At 43.6% G+C, this 17,273-nt stretch overlaps 1 protein-coding gene across 2 annotated transcripts in view; it reads right to left on the bottom strand.

Annotated features, from left to right (window-relative positions):
* Nucleotides 1–15,552, bottom strand: part of LOC138491465 (thiamine transporter 2-like) — a 301,653-nt gene extending 286,101 nt beyond the window's left edge. For both annotated transcript variants that reach the window (XM_069617982.1, XM_069617983.1), the window contains exons 1-2: nucleotides 15,371–15,552; nucleotides 4,178–4,350 (exon numbers count right to left, since the gene is read on the bottom strand). In XM_069617982.1, the coding sequence (XP_069474083.1) occupies nucleotides 4,178–4,327 (150 nt within the window). In that variant the 5' untranslated portion in view covers nucleotides 4,328–4,350; nucleotides 15,371–15,552. The remainder of the gene's footprint in view (nucleotides 1–4,177; nucleotides 4,351–15,370) is intronic.
* Nucleotides 15,553–17,273: the final 1,721 nt, after the last annotated feature.

Below are 17,273 nucleotides of genomic sequence, written 5' to 3'. Positions count from 1 at the left end.
CCTGGGTGTGGCAGTACTTTGCCAAGTGTGGGTAAATATTGTGATTGGTCATGAGTATGGGGTCTTCTGCAAGGTCAAGAGCAGTCGATAGAGAGTCGGGTCAGAGAAGCAAGGGATGGCAGACATGCACCATCACATTTACCAGTGGCATAAATATATGTATCAGATACATGAGTTCTCTAGCATCACTGAGCACTCCAGTGATCTGGCTGCCAGCACAACCCACTCCAGAGGTGGTAACAATCCACGTGCAAGTACCTAATAGGCCAGGATGCAGCACATCATCATCACACAGTGCCAATCAGCAGGAACCTCTCAAACACCAAGCCTGACCAATCATGGCCAGTGGCATTGGTGACTCTGGGCAGCATCAGGACCCTGTTCCCAGTGCCATCCCGACAGGTTTTTGGAGGCAGCACCTTTATTTAGGAAGAAGCTGCCGGCGTAATGAAGAGACATGCAAGTTTATATTTCTTAGAATGCCTGGGATCTCTCAGCTTATGGGAGTTGGATTCCATAGCAATTGTGGCCCCCATGGAGAGGCAGTTACTACAGCACCATCCTTCTCTGTTGTAGGGGCATGTGAATCGGAGTCTGGGGGGGGGCATATGAAGCAGTCCTAGGGGCGTGAGGCTCCTCTCAGAGAGATTGGTGCAGAGTATGTAGAGTTCCCTTTTCTGAGTCCTGGGAATTGATCTGCCACTGCAATCACATACTGAGGGGGAACCTTAGTTAGGACACGGCTCTCTTTTGTTGGATGTCACAACTCCTTTGTGCTTTGATATTTCTTACATCCTTTGTTTGTGCCACTGCCACAGGTTATTTGCAGCAATAATGCAGGTGGTAAATACGGATTTCTATGCTGTGGTATGCGTTTCCCAGGTAGAGACTATGTTTTTCTTTCCCCAGCCACCTAGCCTCATAGATGTGTAAAATTGGATGCAATTCGTTTCTCTCGTCTAAGACAGTGGTTAGCTTGTTGCAAGCCTTCGTCAGCTCCAAGTGGCACTGGGGTAATCCTGCCCTTCGAAATACCTCATTATGTGTCTGGTGGTAACAGTGAACACAGTCGATAATTGGAAACACCAATTGTTTCTATTTGATTTTCCTTCTGTCTATTTGTGGGCCTGGCAGAATTCAATACGAAAACTGCATGCATAAATTTCCACTTTATTATAGGGTCAAATGCACAATTTTGAAACTCAAATTATAATAATATTATTATAACCTCAATCCAGGACGTTGAAGCTACATTTGTTAAGTTTTAACCATTTTGTACGTGTTTTGAAGGAAAGCATAAGCACCATGTAATGCATAAATGGGTCAGGACATTCAAAATATGCACACTAGTGGTATTATCTTCTACTGTACACAAGCCAATTGCACCTTCAGAATGAGGCTGGAAATAGATTTTAAAATAATGCCAAAAAAGTGCATGCAGATTTACAGATGTACCACATGCTGTGTTCTTGCAAATCTGCTTTTTTGACCACCAAACCAGAAAGTGGGCCTCATTACGAAGCTGGCGGTAGCCGTGCCTGTGAAACAGGCACGGCTGCCGCAGGTATATTTTTTTCCAGCGCCCAGGAATGGGCAATTACAGGGTCATTACGGTCTTGCCGGACCCGGTAATTGCCCATTCCTGGGCACCGGAATATATTCTTCCCCATTCCCATTTGAGCCCCATAGGGCTAAATGGAAATGGGGAAGCCGGATGCACCGGCACCGTTAACAACGGTGCCGGTGCACCCGACATGCTCTGCTCGCGGGTGCCGGTACGGCCGCCAGGTCAGACCTGGCACCGCAATGGCACCCGCAAGCAAAACACTCATAGTTTGCCGGTCTGGGAACCACGATACCGGCATGCTTACTGGTACCATAATTCCCGGACCGGCAAACTTACTATTACTACATGCATAAATGATAATCACAGCATGCAATAATTGTATTGAAATTTCACCAACTCAACAGAGTCTTAATATACACAGTAAACCATAGCACATGCCCTCAAAGGTAAATGTCTGCCTTGATAGCAGATAACACTAACTGAACCACACATTTCTGCCAAACCCCAAACAGCTTTTTACTGATCCTTTTCTGACTTTAAGGAACATTTTCCTATGAATTCCACCCAAACAAATGTTAGAATAGTTTGGTTCATTGGTTATTGATAAACACCTAAGAAACATATACTAACATAAACATTTGCTTTTCCTTCGGTACATTCTAAATCATGTGTCTGCCTTGCCCCAGACATGGACATCCTTTGCTCTTGTCCTTATGTCATGCTCTTCTTGACCAAACACCAGTATATTGAAATGTATGGCTCTTAGCCTTTTGCTAAATTGCTCATGCACTCGACCCCATTGATCCCAAAGCTAGAGATTCTGCATATACTCCAGGTGATTTCCATTTAAATCAATAGTGAGTGTCCTCGCTGTCCACAAGGACTTCAAGAATATGTTCAATGGGTGTACCTCACAAACCCTTCTCTTTGTAATGTCTTCCTTAAAACAATTCAAGCTTTGCCAATGAGACTTTTTTATCACATGAAAGGCTCTTGCCACACAAATGGCATGAGGAATTAGGTTTACTGGTGCAGTTGAAATATAGCAGTTTAGCGAAATTGAAAGATAGTAGCCCATCAACCATCCCAGTGGCTTGTCCACGGTCCAAATTCATCATGCTATGGGAAAGATATTGCTGCAGAGATACTCAATGTAAGAGACACCCAGTCTAGATAAGGAACTCAACATTTGCGGCCAAGGAAAGGCAATCAGCCAATCAGGTGGCTGGAACAGCTGGCAGGAATAGACATTCTCCACCTTCTGCTTCCAGCCACCCCTTACCCTGGGTGGTGCCATTTTTTTTATTTTGTATTTAATGTGGGGAGGCAACAATGAGCCGCTCCCTGTTGTCTCCCCACAAAAACAATCCAATACCCTTCCCCACCCCCCCCCCTCCTCCCTACCTACCTACTGGACCGGAGCCTTGTGCTCCAGTCCCAGCACTCCTCCCATGTCCCAGCTGCTGCTGCCATAGACATGGAAAAGGGACCTAGGGCAGTGGTCATCTTTTTTTTCTACCTTGGGAGATCAGCTGCGCAGCACGAATCTCACAGGGGAAAAAAACATTCACAACCCAGATAAACCCAAATAAACCCCATGGGGCGAATGGCTTTCACCTCCTTGGCGGGTGGGTGGACATGGCCCATAGCCCTCACCGGACCCTTGCTTTGGTCGTGCCTACATTGGCTCGGGCTGGTGGGCCTTTACCGGCCATGTTCACCCCCCACCAAGGGCATGAAAGCCATATTCTTGTCCTCCTCCTTCATCCCTTAATCTTTGAGCCATAAATCAAGGACTGTATTTAACGCTAGCCTTTCTGCAAGGGTATTTTCATTTGCTTTGGAGGCACTGTCACATGGAAGTTTTGCTCAAACCTCAGGGCACACTCAAGGTTAGGAGAAAAGGCCTGCACATTTTAAGGATATTGTAGGCTTGACTTAGTAGCTAATACTTTTTTGAATACCCTTCAAATGATTACTGCATTACAACCTACACATCTCATATTGAATTCTCAACTTCCTGTAAATATTTGTTCTTCTAACTAGGATATTTTTCCAAAACATTTTCCTTTTAACTATTCATTTTTGGATCAATAAAGAGAAGAATTATGTTCTTTTAATACAGTCAGTGTTTTACAATATTGCTATCATCATAATGACCACAATAATCTAAATTCTAACTTACAGAACTAAAAAGCTAGAGGTATTTAAACGTTGCTAAAACGAATGTATTATAGGCTAAAAGACACACTGAACCCCAACACCTCTCCCTCCCGTGAACTAGCTGCTAATTCAATTTACCAAAACTTAAACAAACCGAATACCCAACGACCCAGTGCTGTGTGAGTTGATTCTGCTTTTAGTGCCCACTTGCGACTTGTCACTAACCTCTAGTTGAAATGTGCTCAGTCATCGTTTCTATGCTGTTTCATCTTTACTTAAAAAAAATATCAAATTAAAATAAAAGCTAACCCATTTTCTTCCTGACAAAATCGTTCAAACCATTATGAAGAAATACTTTTTCACAATTAATTGAAATTTGATCAAAATCAAGAACAATATAAACGTTTACCAAAATTTGCTTATACAAAAATACACATTTAGACATACCTCCTCGATGGTCAGATTTTTGCTTGGTCCAGTTAAGTAAGGTGTAAGAAAAGGTTCTGATGGCCTCATTGAAGAGAAAAAGCCATTTGTACAGAGTATCACAGTTGGAAAAATCCATCCGTCTCTTTGTATTTTCTTCCAGCAAGCCATGTCTTAAGTTGTTTGATATTATCCTGAATAGAGATAAACAACGTTAAATGCTGTCATAAATGTACTGGCATCTGCACTAAACAAATATTCATAGTGTTAAACCAATAGGACATTTACATAAGCAGTAAACATGTTGAATTGCTTCACAAGGATTTCATTGTATAGATTTTGTTGACAAGGGATACTGTGAGTTCTAGGCATTTCTCATTTTAATGGGGGACATCCAGGGGCTGGTGAGAAGTTGTTGGACCATGTCACACACGTTCAACTAGTGTCTTTGTCTTGCTGTGACGAATTGGCTTCTGCACTTCATGTGCCCAAGAATGAGAAAAGGCTAAAAAGCTCACTCAACCCTCACACTTCTACAAACAGGAACAGTTAACAGATATACTTCCCTTGCCTTTTGTTGTAGCGTGGGCCCAGGGAAGGCTATGCTCTTAAGCAAGGTCTGACTGTGGTCCAGTGGTGACCCACACGAAACACTATAGGGGAGGTAAGAGGATTATCAACCCCAATGTTAGTGCATCCTCAAAATATATAGGCGAAGCCTTGAACAACAAATATAATAGCGCTAAGGGGCTTATATGTTTTCTTTCCAGAAGGAGTCGCGATGCCTAGGGCACCAGTCAAGGTATACAAATCATGCTCCCAACCATTTTACAAAAAATATATAATTTATTAATTTTTATTCAACCATCTTAAAAATTTGTTTACAACGTCAACAAATATTTCTAAAAAAGAGATTTCAAAGGAAACAATCAAATCTCTGGGGAAAGTGCAAGTGCAGTAGATTAGCAGCTGTTAGGATTTTAGGGTAAACTGGCAGAGTAAACACCCAAAAAATAAATAGCTGTGTGTGAAGCAAGAGTAATCCACTTGTGGGATTTCTCTGTGGCAGTGTTGTGCAAATACCAAAACAAAGAATTGATTCATACACTGCATTCGTTCCAAATTCAATTCAGGCATACTCATTCTCTCATACATTCCCAGTGGTGACCCAAGCAGCACAGTAACACAGTCCAAAATAAAGGGAAGGTCTAATTAAGGTTCTATAAAAATATAGATACTTTAACGAAAAACGTCATCTAAAAGAAAACTAAATTGAAAACACTACACAACCCAACCCTATGGAAAATAAAGAGAAGTTGCAACAGATTGAAGAATGGGTATGCAGTGATTGTGTGCAATCACAAAATAACTAATCCAGTTACAACAAATCCAAAATAACAAATTTCGGGAAAAAAAACTAAAAATGGTGTTGGGAGTGGGCATAGTGGTTTTTGGGAGTGGGGAAAAAGTATTAGAAACAAAAAAAGGGGAGCTTTAGCCTCCCACCCAAAAGAAAAAAAAACAACAAAAAGAAGGAAATCGTTATTTTGGTATTAGTTGTAATTGGATTAGTTATTGTGTGATTCCACATAATCATATGTAACCCAAGAATGTATCACTCTGAGTATGAAGACAGGGGTGATAGTCAAATTATGACTCAGTGCTGCAGTGATTATGACTGTCACTTCAGCTGTCAAGGGAGCACCTGAGACCTGAACCTGCTCTGTGCCACTGAAGAGCGGGTGCTGCAATCAGGCTGCTGATGCAGAAGTGCACAGGTGGACCCTATGCTTTTGGCATGGAACCTATGAAACAGATGACCCTGTCTGTGATGGAATTACCCTTATCATTGTATTAATTAATACAAAAATAACAAAAAGCTGGTTCTTCTACACCCTTGCCATATGGCAATTCCTCAAACTTGCCATGTCCGTTTTGACCTTAATGGAGTGTATGACTTCCTGGTTGTACACAAGGTTTTAGTAGTAGAGATGAAGGATTTTCTAGGCACTACCTGAATTAAGAAGCGCCAAGGGAGTCACGTGTATGAAGTGGCTCTAAATTTACAAACAGTCCAAAGCCAACAGTAAATGTTCAACGACAGTTCCTAAGGACAAAGCTTGAAAATGGCATGTGCTGCATGGTGAACATCCTTGTAAAGACTCAAAGCATGTTGTGGTCACGAACCAAGAAAATGACAGCACCAACTAGCAAACCTAGATTTCAAATCACAATGAAAACGTAAAAAGGAAATTTCAAACTGTACCGAGATGACGTGCATGCAAAAAAAAAAAACAATCGTTCACTTTGCCCAAACTCAAAAAACAGGTGCAAGAAATGAGCATTGTATAAAAGGCATCCTAGATGCCACTGGGAATATACAGAAAACGACTAGATTCTATAGGGTGGAGAGGTATAGGTGTCTACTGGCAGTTGACAATGACAATATGGAGAGCAGACGGCGAACAAGAGACAGGATATACTGGCAAAGGCGGCCCCTATTAAGGATTCACAATCAAAAGCTGCCTCTGCTGACATGAGAAAGGAAAAGAGAAACCCATCAGGGAACCAGCTCTCATAATGTGCCCTGACAAATAGAGGAGTGTGGTACTACCTGCACACGCACGAGTACCCAGGGCTCAAGGCGAGGGTACACGTGGGTGGACGGTCCGGAGTCCCCCACTTATTTCAGGAGTCCCCTGCTTTTTTCAAAGGGCACCCTAATATGCTAATTTCTGGTGATCCACATTCAATTGGTATGTTAATGAGTCCCCTCACCTATATTTTTAGGACTTGTTCCCTGCAAGTACCATGTTCGTTTCCCCTACTGGTAATTGGAAATTATTATTATTAATAAAAGTAGTAGTGGCAGTAGTGGTAACATTGTATTGGATTATCACATGAAATATCAAACATGCACACCTGACCCCTCTCGCTGCAGTTGGTTTTTAGATCTACCCGTGTTCATAATTCAGGTATCTAACAATATAATATATTTAAATAGTCCATGTTATTAAGTAAGCAAGCTATTGTCAGCACAATACAGAACAGTTTGCGGGCTAAATCTGGTAATACTTTACACCTAGCCCTCCACAAATATTGTTATACAGCAAAAGAAACATAAGGAATGTCTTCGTTTCTACAAAAAGAGTGAAGCTGGCTGGCAGTACATATGCCATACAGGTTCAGCCCCAGTCTCGGGAAGATAGCTCAGGGGCAACATGCTCGCCTTGGAAGCAAGACGACACGGAGCACCACAGGTTCGATCCCGGGGTCTGCGCTTAGAAACCTCTGGGTATTTGGCGTGTTATAGATACCCTATCATATCAGCATCAGCCCAAAATGCACCTTGAAACGTCATTTGCTGTAAAGGTGCATTATAAATACCCAATAAATAAAAAATAAAAAGCCATATGGGTGTAGTGTGTATGATTAAACAAATGTATGCGAAAAATCAGAATTAATTTCATGAGTGGGCGCATGTAGATGCTGAATAATGACGATCCTTATGGCACCGCACAATCTGTATGCATAAAAAGTGATTGGAAAGGTCTGTCAGAAATGACCTTATACAGCTCGTCAACTGTCGCAATTGATTCTAATACTTCCAACAGAATGGGCCTCATTACGAGGAAGGCGGTAGGGGGTTAACGGGCAGGTAGAGCTGCCAGCCCCGTTAACCCACTACAGCCTCATTACAAGGTCTGCTCGCGGGACCCGCTAAGGACGCCAGGTAAATTCAGGCGTCCTTAGCGGGTCCCGCGAGCAGACCAGGAGGCTAACTACGGGCCCGTTTTTAGCATCATCCCCATTCCCATTGAGCCCTACAGATGCTGAAATGGGAATGGGGATTTACCGGGTCCGGGTTCCCTGAATGGGGAAATACCGGGCCCTCCAAGGTCGGAATGGCCCGATATTTCCCCATTCAGGGAACCCGGACCCAGTACCCGGAATGGGAGTAGCCATGCCGCAAAAAGTGGCATGGCTACCTCCTTCCTCGTAATGAGGCCCAATGACTTATTCCACCTTCTCAAAAGCAGCACTTAAATGCAAAAGAAGGTATCTCTCGGTGCTTCCACTATCTGCAGGCATTATAAGGACATGCAAGATCTGTGTACTCAAACCTTGCTCCCACCCCTGGAGTAGTTGCTCGTCCCGTATTCTATTTCTGATAAATACTGGTGCAAAATGAGCATTGCCAGGTTACTTCCGGATCTGCTGTGTTTCATATCAGTCATTTCATATTAATGTATTTTATCCACTATTGTATCATCGCAGGCGGTTTGCATAACTGAAGCTATGGAAGGAAGGAGTTTGTGGGGATTGAATATTCAACTTGTAAGTGCAACAGTTACTTCAATGTGTTGTTATCTCATAGTACTTCAATATGTAATCCACACGTCCTCCCTGTAGCTATACTCATCTCACAAATATTCGACTTTTGGAGTTTTCCGGGTCCTCTCTGACATCTTTACAAATGTTTTTAGGATCATTTCCAAAATAACACGTTTTCTGACTGAGAACTATGGGGCAATAGAAATCAGAACTAAGTTAGATAAACTGATTGTATATGGAATCCAATCAAAAATATGTAAGGCAGCCAACCCTTTAAACAATAACAAAATAGCAGTGACAGAACTTCCCTTGAGCTGTAGAGATTCCTTTTTTATCTCTTTTTGTCATAAAGTCAGGAACTGGTCATTGTTTGAATCCATATTAAACTGTTTGTTATTGGGTGTTGTTGCCTGAATGCTGCTCTTGGGCAAATTATTGGGCACATGGCGCTGAATGGCTGGATGATCCAATATATATTCTGGCTTGTGTTTGGTTATGAGGTGTCAAATAATGCAGCAGGTAGCTTTTCACAGTAAGGCTTTAAGCATCTGTTCCAAGAGCTGGAACGGGTAGCAAAGGCCTGGCGGCCGGAGTTAAATGCCGGAGCCAAGTGAGGGTGTTTCATGAGTGTTCCGGGCCATTAGCATCTGTTCCAGCCCTTGGAACGGGTGCTTAACATCATTAGCACCCATCCCATGGGCTGGGACGGGGCTAATTTAAAGTATTTTTTTCCGTGAATGGGACGCCTCGCTGCGTCTCGTTCATGGAATGAAAAGAAGGAGGGCGGTGCTCCATATGCCCCCTCAACGAGTTAAGTGGGGAGGGCGCAATAGTTAAAAAGGGTCTGGGGTGGAGGAATGGGGGAAGATGGTGGGTGGGGGAAGCGGCCATCAGGTGGCTTGGAACAGGGACTAACATCGGGAGGTTCACCCCACGTTCCTAGCATCCTGATTGGCTGGCTCCCCTGCCAAGGGTGCTAATCAGAATTATAATACTATTGGTCATTTTTGCCCTCCACAGATAGGTGCAATAGGTTGCTATTACACCCCTCTCCTTGTTACGCTGATATTCTTGCTCTAACCCAGCCTTGAACTCTGGAATACATCAAAGAGCATCAATCTTCCAGATGGGGAACTCCGGTGCCCATTATTCGCTAGTGGTACCAGATGGTGCCATTTCAACCAACCTGAGGAAGTCGACCGTCTGTTCACCTACACCTTGGACTGCAAGTCCAATGGGGTCCTGCAGGCATCTTTGCCTTGAATTGCCATCCTGCTTATAGAGTTATTTCATTGACAGATGCTCCTACGTTGCCGACTGCACATATCTTCCCAGCTGAGAAGAGGAGGCTACTAGGGAAAGAAGAACGCCACTATAAAGTTTGTACAGCCTGTCCTCTGCTCTGAGAGGAAAAACACCAACTGTTTGACTGCATCTGTACAAGCTGCGAGTTCCTACCTATCTGTGCATTCTCCACTCATGTGCACCTTTGCTGAACTCAACCCTTCTGTCTGGCCCACACTAGGGTTTTAAAGAGAAATATTACTCAAGTTGTTTGTACTTCATGCACCAGCACCAGTGGAGAGCATGATATGTGTGTATGACCTGCTGCATCAAACGACAGATTAAGTCCAAACCAGAAACAGAAGATTTCACTCCTCATCTAGTGAGCGTTGCAAGTAAGCATTGTACACCCTCTGATGTTGTTTTCGCAGGAGGCTTGGGAGGGTAGGACCTTCAGTTAAAGGCCTTGGAAGTGGCATGGTCCTAGTGTCGACCTCCACTTCTTCTGCCCCTCTTCTCTCAACAGCACTGTTGGGCCCTTGCTGTGGGCTCGGGAGTGTTGGTTTGTAAGCAAACGGCACTTTTGAGAGCAGCCTGGTCTCCTAGTTCTGATTTTCACAGTATAGACGCTGCTCTGGTCGCTCTGCTCCCAACTGCAGCACCGTGCCCTTTGGCATGTGCAATTTTACAAAGTGAGGTGAATATGTCACCCAAGGCTCCATGTCTCCATATGTCTCTGCAAATAAGCTACTTTCAACCTCTTGTCGCGGCTGTCGCCTGCACTTGGTACCTTGTACATATGATCCCCCATTGCTGGCAGACACTTCTCTGTTTTGGCCAAAAATGAGCAGTTAATGCAAATCGTATGCTCTTTTAGTACAAATAAAAGAAAACTCCATTGCGAACATGTATGACTCCGCCTCTCTGCTAGCCACAACAGCAAGTTCCTAATCTCTTGACGACGTTAGCTTATAATATTAATGATAGTAAACACAAATAGTACTGTTGCTGTTGGTACTCTTGTTCAGAGAAGATCTGCCTAGCATTTCTGTGCTGGACTGTACTTGGGGGTGGGTCCAGACTGATATTCACATGTATATGGGCCTCATACGTCTGTGGCGGTAAGGCAACAACGGTGAATGTAGTGCTACTGGCGCTGTTGTTACCATGCCGCCACATTACGAGTTCTGCTCACGGGTGCCGCTCTGCACGCCTGGTCAGACCAGGCGTGCAGAGCGGCACTCGTGAGCAGAACAGGATGGTAGCAACGGTACCGTTATGAACGGTACCACTGCTACCATCCTCCCCATTCCCATTGAGCCCTATGGGGAGTGTGGGTGTAACCCTAGGATACCAAGGGTAATCCAGACATGGATCCCTTGCTCACTTGGCTCAGAGAGGCTTGCCTTCGACTCACTCATGACGCCAAAAAGGCTGAAACAATTGTCTGGGGTTGCTTTTGGTCAGAGGAGAATAGCCTAGCATTTCGTTGCTGGACTGTCATTGGGCAGAGGACTATACTGATATGCAAATTGATATTCTCCTCTGTAAAACGTACAAAAGTGGTTGTAGACACTCCTGAGTGGGAACCAACCCATAGAAAAGGAAATAGTGGTCAATCTCAGTCGAGGGGCTCCCACATTGTGGTATGTTTTGAAAACATTAATATTAGTTTGAGTTCTCATATAAATAGCAATTTGGATTAATGGTATATCCTGAGTATATAGACTTCTGGTTTTGGGGAGTGCTGTTTGAATTTCATCTGGCAATAGCAAATTAATTTTAAATTCCTTTCCTACTGCATAGTGAATGAATTAATGAATGATCTCAAATCTAATTATGTTTAAAAGGCAGAGAAAAACATCAACGGTAGCCTGCTGCTGAGCCAAATAAATCAGCCATAGGCAATATTAGCATCTGCAGGGGAATATTCAGTTGATGAGAGCCAATCAAGATCCAAACCTGCCAGTCAATAATTCTTGTTATTGCCCAATATGACATGCCCCTACGTCTTTCTACTGCCCAACTGCCACTATAAACTGCCGAAGGTAAACTGCTCTGTTTTAGCTGAACCCTCATACCCCCACCGCTTTTCCACTTTCCCTTTCCTTTCCCTGATAGAATATACTCTGGATACCCGGGGCAGGGTATGTAACGCTAACTTCCATACAAGCAACCATGCTTTGAAACTTCTATGGGTGCGATTTGGCACAGTATACATTTCTTTTCTAACAAAACAAATCATACCATCATATATTACATTGCATTGCATCCCATAACTTTCCCCCTGGTTTCCTTTGGAAAACCGGGCACAGGAGACCAACTGTGCACTGGTACCTTTAAGTGCCAGACAGCAATGTACTAGAAAATGCCTTCACAGAAAATGCTTGGTAATTCGGGTGGGTTTTGGTCTGACTTTTCATGCTGTGTTTGACCCATTACCAACTATTACATGTGTACCCTTACTATCGCAATCGGACACCCTCCCCCCAACCCCCTTGTGCCTTTCGAATGGTTTTTAACTTTCCAGTCTACTTTGGCTGGACCTCTCCTCCCACGTCTTTGCCCTCTTGGTTTGCCCCTAAGACTATGCTATGTTTACACCTGGCAACCGCACCATACATCATTATGCTGCATAGCACTGTGGTGATGATGGCTGCAGTACAAACACTTTGTAATATAACATGGATTTGGGTTGTTTGCCTGTAACGGAAAAGTTTGCGGATGAAAAGACTGTAGCTAACTTGACCGTATGGTCAAACACCCCAAAGTAAATGCCTCCCCAAACATACCCCACTAATGCACCCTCCCTTACTTACCTTTTGCTTTTGGCGGCACACCTCGTTGTGTGCCGCGGACTCCCTGCGACACTGATTTGCTTCACTTACGTGCTTGGGAACCGGCGCCGCAGGGTCCTTTCCTTTTTTTTAAACTTTATTCCCCTATGCGGGGTACTCCCCCACAACCCCAGAATCAGAAAATGCTGAAAATGGGGAGCGGGGGACACCCCACAACTCCCGCTCCTCATTTTCAGTATTTTCGGAAAAAGACTGTATCCATTTGTACCAATGGTATAGACCTTTTCCGGTCTTTTGTACCATTTGTACAAATGGGTACAGTATATTTGGGCATTTCCCTATAGCATAGTCATAACATAATTCAATCATAGTACCAAACTTGAGTACAGCTGTAAACAGTTTAGGTATCTGTATTTAATTGAGTCGTGCTCCAACAGGACTAGTTGAGGATACGGAGAATTGCTTCTCTCAGGTGACTGTTCGCTTTACAGAGGACCTGTTATTTCTGGAATGACTGATTCCCTGAGCTTATTTCATGAATCCCCCAGGGTTTATTGCTTCAATTCATCTCGCTGGCGTATGCCTGCAAAGAAAGCAGTGGTATCTCCTTAGGCCAGTAGCCAACTACTCCAATGCTTGCAGAAACATGGTCCTCTGAACAGGCTCGGACGGGCCTATACGGCAATAGGGCAATGTCTGAACCAAAAACACAAAAAGGTAGTGTGGGCCCGTTTTTTGGGTCAAAGTAGGCCAATGTGTTGGCCAATGTGGGTCAGTTTAATGAGTTACTTCACAATGCAGCTAGTAGTTTTGAGCACTGTTGCTGAATAAATATTCCTTAAATTGCACAATTTGCATTATGTTTCATCAAAAAACTCCCCCTTCGGTACTATTCAAACAGTCTGTCACAAAAGGAACTAATTGCAACTTGCAAATTTGGGCCACTTTTTCATTGGTGCCCGAGGCAGTTTTTTGCCCATGTCTGTCCCTGCCTTTGGAAGAAGGATAGCTCAGGGGCAACGTGTTTGTTTTGGAAGGACCTTAACGCAGCGGAACACACCTTAACGCAGCGGAACACAGGTTCAAATCCTGATCCCGCGCTTAGAAACCAATCCTGGGGCCAGATTATCAAACATTTGTACGAGTTCTAAAAAGTGAGAAAATGCTTTGATAATATAAAATGGAACAAACAGGTTTTGTTACAATCGTTATTATCTATTTCGCGGGTGCAAAAATAAGTCATACTTTTTTTAACATCTGGCGAGGAATGTGCCTTTCCATACTAAAAAACATTGCACAGTCCGAAGAATTACTACTGGTTAATCCGACTGGGGTAAAGATAAAGTTGTTGGACTTGGACTGGATCCTTACGAAGGATAAATTAAAGTGCTACAAGACGGCAGCCCAGGGACTGGAAGAACATTTTAAAAGGGGACGGTCCCACCATACTTGGAGAGGTTTCCATACCAGGTGGAAAGGCAGAATTTTCTGAGATTCCACCTAAACTTTTTCCCTGCCAGGGAGACTGTCCAAAGAAGAAAGTAGGCCCGCGAGGATAGGATTCTTACGTGCCGTATCTGCAGAAAAGGGGTAGAAATCTTGAAGCACCTAGTTATGTTCTGTGAACTATTAACTGACACGAGAGCCAGGTTTCTGGGAAAATTCTTTTAAGAATCAGTTACCAAACCACTGGAAGAATGGTGGCCAATTTTAGGGTGGGGAGGAGGCTGTCTATGACGTTGGCGCTCCTGAATCTGGCGAAGGTGATCTTTCGCATTCTAGAGCAAACAGACACAAAAGACATATAAGACAGCCTCTCTCTCATTGAATCTAGGGGGCTTGGCTTCTTCTGAACTTCCTAACTTCTGAATTGTGAAATTTTGTATTATAATTGGAATTGAGAGTAACTTTTTTTTTTCTTTTCCTTCTTAAAAATCTTACCTTTTTTGATGTTATTTTAATTTTATGTTTTTGTGTTTTGCATTTAAGGTTTTGTTTGAAATCAAATGATGCGATTTTTTTTTTCTGCACAACATAAAAAAGAAATCTGTTTGCTATATTTGTTTTCATGTTACTCATCAGACATAGTAACTAAAATATTCTGTTTCCTTTGTGCCCTTCTGAAAACGTGTTTAGAGTAAATGTATTGGGTCAAAATCTGTGTGCTCCATTCCCAATTATCTAAGCAGTAACATCAGAGCTAAATTAATTTGCTTCACATTTTTGCACCAGTGCAATGCTTTGATAATCTGGCCCCTGGTATTAAGCGCGTTATAAATTAACAATTATTACAACCTTCAAAAATGGTTGGTCTTAGATCACAGACTGGAGACGTGATGCAAGAGACCCTTAGCTCCCAATAACTCTCATGCTTTGGTGTTACATCCGGGAACCCGTTGGAGGCTGCCAGATATTTGGTTCTCAGCCTGCAGTAAAAAAAAACCTGGCCCAGCGCCATCAAACGCCAACCTCAAACTCACACTTGATTTGCCTGTATGGGCGGGGGCCTCATTGGAAGAAGGTGGGACCATCGGACAGCCTTTGTTTCGAAACTTGTTTCTGGGCCGGAATGGCATTAGCCTGGCACTGGACTACATTATAATGTCTCAATTATTATCTCCAAGTTCCCGTTTCCTAAAGGACGTCCAAAGATAACATCCATATTATACGTTCACTTAAATGGCGAGCTGGTTAATGTTCACATAAAAAGTTGGCAAGTGCACGGTCTTTATTTGTCTTTTTGTATATGAATGGCTCAAACAAGGATAAATAAAAAAAGCAAATTCATCCCACTTACCTCAGTAAATTCCTCACAGTTGGATTTCCGCTTTGAAAAGTTATTTTTGAATGCAAGGCACCCAAAAGAATGTTTGATCCTGTGATACCTAATGGAAAGAGTGGCAATGGTCAAACTGCACAACGCAGAAAATGCTTTTAGTGTTGCTGCAATGCCCGACTAGTCCCGGCAACCTCAGGAAAAAGGCGACGTCTAAACACACGTATTTGCACTCAAAGTAGGAAGCGATTGCCCTCCCCCTCCTCTTTCTTGAAAGGCCCTCCCAAGCCAGAGTCCAGTATAAAGTTCACAGTCCTCACACCGCATCGTACAGTCACACCCAGACAGAGCACACACTCGCCGACCCGGCTGCAGGAGATCATTAACCTGGATGCCCTCACTCAATGCCAGCACAGCTCTCATACTTTGCCCTTAGTCAAACACCAAAAGCCCCTCGACTGCGCAGGCCCCTTGAACATCAACAAAGGATCCATGTGTGATTGCAAAGGTGATCAGTAAGATATATGAGAGATGAAGTGGGTGAAAGTAAATCGCAATAACCATACTGACTATTCAATCAAGTATGCTTGTGCATAAGGCAGTAGTCGTTACCCACACCTGGGAGTCAACACCTTTTTCGATTCAGGCAGCTTCCCTTTGGGGGTAAGACAGTAAAGATATGTCTGACCTATGGATGATCAGCCAACGTTTACAGAAACTGTGAAAAAAATGACTGTTCCCTAAGATGGTTGAAGTTGTCAATTTCTTCTGTTGAACAGTACACCATGTGGTGGGGATTGTGCTCTCTGCCCAGTTTAGTTGCATGTTCACACTTGTCAACTGGGCCATCAATAGGATTCTAAGTAATATATTCATGTCTCACGTAAATGGCAATCGGAAGAACATCTGTGTGGTAGCGCTGAGGCTATTCTTTGCATTCCAGACAATGTGGCTTGTGAGGGCTGCTCTTTCATCTAGTAAATGGGTGCATGCTCTACTGCTTCAGGTGCAGTTAGACTTTAAGTTAAACATGAAAATCACCCCCATCGTCCTCCTCATTTCTCCACATCTCTCGCAATCTATAGTTGAATTGTTTTACTACTTCACCCAAGGTCAATTGATTGGTTTATCCGCGTGTGCTTCACAGCCCTGCTCCAGCTGCCTCCACCGGTCAGTACTACTGGGTTCTAGTTCCTGCCCACTGGGGCACAATGGACACCCCAGCAGCCCCTGTAGCACCAATGAATCACCTCGGTGGGGCACAAGTGCTCTACAATTGCCCCTAACATAACAAGCCCCCACAATTCAAGCATCACCAGATTGGTCCAAAGTGTGTGCATATTTCATGGATCCTGGAATATCAAGAACCCTTACCCTATTTTCCTTATCACTATACCGGATCTCAATGCCTCCAGTCACTCTTGCCTGCTAATAACCCCTTTCTGTTTCTCTGCACTGTGACTGCTTCCTTTGGTAGGTACTGTCTCCTACAAATGTCTTTGCCCAATTGCCACCTTCCAGCCCCTGCCCTTAAACCCTCTTCTTTCTGCCTACTACTAAAATTGTCATCTCGTATCAGAATGTCCTAGTTCCTGTTCCTAATGTCTCCCCTTGAAGCAGCTACATTATCTTGCTGTGTCCTCCTTTCACAACTTCCTTCTTCTGATGCCTGATCTTACTATCTACTATTTCTGCATGGTCCTATTACCTCACGTGACTACTGACTCCTCCAACAGCCTGCCACTAATCTCTGTTGCTAATCACTGTCACTATTACCTTCTTCTATTTCCTACTCTTACTCCTGTCATTATCTGACTGCTCTCTGCTTTCACTGCAGCCTTATTATACCACCATCTCCTTGCCCTGGTTATACTGCCTCTTCCTGTCACTCTGGCAACCTCATGTTACTATTGAATTCTCAGAC

This window comes from Ambystoma mexicanum, chromosome 10 (genome assembly GCF_040938575.1).
Source record: "Ambystoma mexicanum isolate Mex_15411 chromosome 10, UKY_AmexF1_1, whole genome shotgun sequence".
Taxonomy (NCBI): Eukaryota; Metazoa; Chordata; class Amphibia; order Caudata; family Ambystomatidae; genus Ambystoma; species Ambystoma mexicanum.
This window is presented reverse-complemented; position numbering and strand designations above follow the sequence as displayed.